This window comes from Haemaphysalis longicornis, unplaced genomic scaffold, assembly GCF_048455015.1.
Source record: "Haemaphysalis longicornis isolate Haplotype H1 unplaced genomic scaffold, Haemaphysalis longicornis Haplotype H1 scaffold_11, whole genome shotgun sequence".
Classification (NCBI taxonomy): domain Eukaryota; kingdom Metazoa; phylum Arthropoda; class Arachnida; order Ixodida; family Ixodidae; genus Haemaphysalis; species Haemaphysalis longicornis.
In genome coordinates, this window is record NW_027526214.1 from 2,342,352 (window position 1) to 2,348,267 (window position 5,916).

At 40.8% G+C, this 5,916-nt stretch overlaps 1 protein-coding gene across 1 annotated transcript; it reads right to left on the minus strand.

The window, feature by feature from the left end:
- Window positions 1-3,953: 3,953 nt before the first annotated feature.
- On the minus strand, window positions 3,954-4,664 carry LOC144160963 (uncharacterized). Its single transcript, XM_077692035.1, has one exon. It carries the CDS (start codon window positions 4,662-4,664, stop codon window positions 3,954-3,956), a length of 711 nt encoding a protein of 236 aa, XP_077548161.1.
- Between the last annotated feature and the right edge of the window lie 1,252 nt (window positions 4,665-5,916).

The following is a 5,916-nucleotide window of genomic DNA, read 5'->3' on the forward strand; positions in this document are numbered from 1 at the left end:
TGCAAAAAAATGCTGATGCGCAAAAATTTTCTGCCGTGCATTGCAAGACATGCGCTGCTGACAACTTTAAACCAATTACATATTTTCAGCTAAAGAAATAATCAAAATGACAGTACACTGTAAGGCTATTCGCATTTCGTTCACATAGTTGAGTTCATAGACTTACAAGCAGCAACATATAAAATTATTTTTATATTGGTATACACAACTCTAAACGTTTTAAATGGTAATAGTAGCCCTTAGAGAAAAATATAAATGAGTGTAAATAGGATGGCCTCTGTACTACCTTGGATTTCACTAAAAAACAATCAGAAAAACAATACATCTCAAAGTATAAAAACACAGCAAGGTTCGGTATAAGCACCAGGGTTTTTGGTTTTTTATTGTAAAGTTTTCGAAACCAAAAATCTGCAACGATGACACATAAATATCACTGATAAAAATTATTTGATGAAAGCTTGAACATTTTTATGTAATTTTTAAGGATTGCTAATGAATCTATTTCAACCATTTCAATTTTATTGTTTTGTTCTCAAAAATATTCGCAACTCCTCAATCACAAAACCGCTTTCCATAATCTATTTCCGATCCCCGAAACAATCTTTCAACGGTGTTTCCAATATTAAAATTGTTGATTTTGTAACCTGTTCCTCAATACCGATTATTTCCAGAATGTATGCAAAAATACGCCTAGGTCCGGATAACAAAATCTGCTCAGTTGAGCGCTGTTCAACAAAGCTCCATGTAATTTAGGCCGAACTTGGTAACCCTTTCACGTAGGTTTATGCCTACGTACTTGCCAGACCACCTTCACTCCTGCGACACTCTAAAGAACAGGTACGTAGTGCACTAAGATGTTTAGTTGCACGGGTCATGGTTGTGTTTTGTGCGCGTGTGGCTTACAATCTTGGGATGCTGTGTAATATGCTTTGAAATATTTCAAGGATTCTTTGCTACAACGTAGCCACTTACACTCGCCACACAGGAAGGGGAAAGGTAGAGGTGCTCTCAGAGTGGCGAAATTTAAAAAGCTTAGGTTGCTGGACCACTAAGTGGCGCTAAATGTATTACGAATGCCGCTAGCGAGCACTCGCCCGCAACAGATGGCAAATATTCCGCTAAGCATCAAATACCGTACCTCGCGTTTGTGAACAGTAAAATTTAATTACTCCTTCACTCACACGTTGCCTTTTTAAGGGTAAGGTTCACGTGAGAAGATAATCTTTTAAAAAAAATTATCTTTAGGTGGACATTAGAAGTGAGCCAAAATATTCGCGTGCACACAGGCAAAAAACGTCTGGGGCAAAACAATAAGTACAAACCAGCAGACGTATACTCCAGACTTCTTACTATTCGTCTCGATACTTGCAATAATGTATTTTATACGTTTACGTTAAGTTGGTTGGCCTTCCTTTTTTAAGTCAGACTCATTCTGTGTTGGCCGTGTAGAGATACACACCACTTGATATTCGCGTTCTCTAGCCTAGCCTCTGCCGTTAGTGAGTAGGAGTATTAGGAGCTACGATTTACTCCACGAACATCTCAGCCTAGTGATTTGCAGCTGGTGTTATACCGCGTTCTAGGTCGGCTTGGAGAGTGTCCTCCATGTTCCCTCTGACGTATTTGACTGAATGCAACAGCACACGGTGGCATATCTAGCAACGTATCATACGAAGCTGGGCGTATACGTGTTTGTCAGAGTAATCCCGCTTCCATTTCAAGATATTGCTTCGCTCACACCAAGGCAAGCACAGTTGATCGTTGCTGCAGTCTTTGTTGCTTTTCGTTCATAAAAACTGAATTCACTAATCAGATGCCTTTGAGGGCATGTAGACAGGACTTGTTTTCAATAAGGCCTTTGGTAATACTTGGCCAGTATGCATGGCTTTTTCGCACAGTGCATCCCGACTGACTGTGGTCAATATACGTTTATTTCCAATGTGGTATTCAGTGGTGACAACTGGTAACATGAGTGGGCTACCCAGTGTATTCCCATTCCAATTTTGTTAATATAAACAAGTATTAAAATTGCTTCACTTGTTGCAGCAGAAGGTACATTCGAGTTTTCGCAGTTCACATTCTTTGGCTCACAATTCTTCACATAGCTGCCAAAGGCAGCAATAGTATTGGTAAACGTAGCTGCTTTTTAAGTGATTTTCAGCAAAGTAAATATTTGTTAGGCGGCGCGTGAATCAGGGTCAGCAGTTAGTCAAGTCTCAGAGCAACACACTAGTAGAAAGCCAGAAACAAAAGCAAGAAAGGCACAAATTGTGGTTGAAAAGCATTTGGAAAAGGTAGATGTGCGTGAAGGCGAAGCTCTCTTTGCTTAGCCATGTTTCGCTGGAATAAATAGGTATACACACACGCGTGTTGAGCGTGTGAATGGAAACCGGATTCAAGGATTCTTGCTTTCATTTTAATAAATGAATGACCAACTACATTAATATATTGGACGACGGCCGGTTCTGGAGGCTCTTAAATGCGACTTGTGATTATTGAAAAAAAGTCTAAAAGACTTGCGGGTCTGGTCAATGTACCGAGGCTAGCATTCGATACACTTGAGCCGATCAATCACGTTTTCGGTGTCGCAAGTAAAATTACCTTTATGTTTATTGTGAAATTGGAAGCTGTACTGCTGGCTGTGGCAGTTTTCCTCATTTTGGGTCAAATTTGACATTGCGGGGTTTGGCAGGGTTGGCCGCCAATGCACGATGGGCGAGTGGTCTTAGACGAAGTGCAGGAAACAAAAATACCTTAACATAAATATTCCAGTAAGTGCAGAGAAAAAATCGCCCCGCCGATAGCGTAATACTCTTCGCCGCAGACCGGTATTGTGGAGGTCGTGGGTTCGGATCCCAAGTGGTTGGCATTTTTTCTACGCTTTCGTTTTTTCTTTTGTAATTTTTTACCTGTTTCAACGACCTACCACGTCCTCCCCTTTTTTCTCCGAGGTTCGCTTGACTGCCAACCCTTCTTTCTGTCTTATTTCAACAATCCCCTCATTTCCAATTCTCATTCTCTCCATGCATGGCGAGGGCCTATAGGAAGCTTAAGAGGGTTCAAACCACGTCGAGCACTGTCGACATGTCGTAGACTCCTGAGTCACGGCCCGAGGGTGAAAAAGAAGGCCCCCTTCACCCCGTGTAGTCTGACTAGCTCTCGCTACCTGCCCCAAGCAAAGGAAACCAATATACCTTATCATAAATACCCTAGTACCTGGAGGGGAAAAATAGCCCCACATGTAGCCTAGTGGTCATCGCACAAGACTGTTATTCTGAAGGTCGTGGATTCGGATCGCGCCTGGCTAGCATTTTTTCTCAACTTTCTTTCATTCTTTACAATTGTTTTTTAACTGTTTCAACGACCGACCAAGTCCTTCCCTTTGCTCTCCCATGTTTTGTTCACTTCCAACCCTTATTTCTGTCTTAATTCAACAAGCCCCTCGTTTCCTATTCTGATTCGCTACATGCATAGCGAGAGACACTGTTCTGGCAGTCTTAGTGCCCTAGGGAGCTTAAGTGGGTTCAATGTTGATCTACCACTATAGACATGTTGTAGACACTCGAGAAACGCCCTGGGGGTTAAAAAGAAGGTCCCCTTCACCCCGTGTAGTACGAGTGGCGCTGGCTACAACACCCAAGCAGATGAAACAAAAATACCTTTACCTATATATCCCAGTAAGTGCAAGAAAAAAATAGCACCACCAGTAGCGTAGTGGTCGTCGCACTAGACCGGAATTTTTTTTTTTATTTTTTTATTCAGATACCCTAAAGGCCCCGAAGGGCATTGCATAGGGGGGGGTAACAAAGTGTGGGATACATTTCAATTCAAGAGCAAACAGTCAAGAGCGGGGATGTAACAAGAAAAGGTAGAAAAGAGAAAAGAAAAAAAAGTAAATGGAAAATAAATACAAAGCAAGCGCACATAATACATGGTTCATGGCTCTGATAATTTTAGCTATCTATACATAAAAAGTGCTTCAAACGGCTTACAAACAAATCGTGATTATGAATTGTGGCAATATCAACTGGTAATCGATTCCAATGAAAGATGGCCAAGAACAACGGGGATGTACGAAGAAGGTTGGTACGGGCAAACAAGGGGAGGACTTTGAAAGGGTGATCTAGACGTGGAAAAATGCGATGGGCAGGTTTGATATGCGATGCAGCAAATGACGACGCACTATGATAAAGCCGGTGGAAGTGAGATAGTAATGCTAGTATTCTTCGTTTTTCGAGGGAGGGCAGCAGTAGAGATTCTTTAATGGCAGTTATGCTAGATGTACGGGAATAGTTTTTAGTAATAAAACGTGCCGCTTTATTTTGCAAGGCCTCCAGTCTGTCTGTTAAGTATGCCTGGTTTGGGTTCCAAATAATGGACGCGTACTCAAGTTTGGATCGAACTAATGTAGTATAAGCTAAACGTTTAGTTGATTGTCTAGCTAAATACAAATTTCGTTTGATGAAACCGAGTTTCTTACTTGCCTTGGAAATTATAGCATCAATATGTTCATTCCACGTAAGGTTGGATGACAAATATACACCTAGATATTTTAGCGTAGAAACGTTTTCTATCACTGTCTTATTAATAGAATACGAATTTAGGTGTATGTTAGTAGACCTGGTAAATGTCATAGCTTTTGTTTTGGAAGCATTTATTTGCATTTGCCAATCCTCGCACCAGTTAACAATATTACCCAGGTCGGTCTGTAAAGCATTAGAATCTTCATAGCTGTTAATGTTTCTGTAAATTACGCAATCGTCGGCGAATAACCGAACATTAGAACTTAAGTTATTGCTTACGTCATTAATGTAAACCAAAAATAAAATTGGTCCCAGTACAGAGCCCTGAGGCACTCCTGATTTGACTTCTGTTAAGGGGGAATTGTGGTCCTTTACTGAAACGTATTGATAGCGCTTGGTTAAAAATGCTGTAATCCAATTGAGAACGCTGCTGTTTATGTTCAGCCGGGCAAGTTTCATCATCAGGCGTTTATGAGGTACTTTATCAAATGCTTTTGCAAAGTCGATGAATATGGCATCAATTTGGGATGAGTCATGAACGGCCTGATGTAGGTCGGTTACAAGCTCAAATAATTGGGTTTCGCACGAGCGCCCTCGAAGAAATCCATGCTGATGAATATAAAAAAAGTTGTGCTTTGTAAGATATGTCATAACGGCTGATGATATGATATGTTCTAGAATTTTGCATGGTACGCTTGTTAAGGAGATCGATCTGTAATTTGAAAGTTCTGATCGGTTGCCGGATTTAAATACAGGAACAACGCGTGCGATTTTCCAGTCATCTGGTATGATGCCGGTGTCGAGTGACTGTTGAAAAATGGCGGCTAGGATACAAGATATAATTGGTTTAGTCATTTTGAGCAGTTTAGGACAAATGCCATCGGGTCCTGGGGAGGAATTGTTCGAAAGTCGATCAATGGCACATTCAATTCCTTCCGGTGTGATGGTAATGCCATTCATAAAACCCGAAATAGAAGTTGGCTGGAGTTCAAGTGATAGTGGGCTTTCATCTGTGAAAACAGAGCTAAAAAAAGAGTTAAGTTCGGTCGCAACCTCGGATGGTGAAAGTAATTCGCCTTCTTTGACTATATCTATACTAACTTGTGAGTTCCGTTTGGGGTTGGTTATATTCCAGAATTTTTTTGTGTTATTTTTTAACATGCTGACAATATCATTATTGTAGAATTTTTATTTGGAATCTTGAATTAGGGATTTGCAGTTTTTTGATTCTTCGCGATAGCGTTCCCAATCACCATCCGAGTTTGAGGATTTGGCTTTTGAATACATGCGTTTCTTCTTATTTATTGCTCTTTTTACGTGTGAAGTGAACCATGTGCTTTGAGCTGATGAAATGATTTCGACCTTGGGGATGTGCTTGTGCTTAAGTTGGATT

Coding starts and splice junctions, on each gene's coding strand:
- LOC144160963 (XM_077692035.1), bottom strand. CDS start 4,664: ATGCAAATAAATGCTTCCAAAACAAAAGCTATGACATTTACCAGGTCT.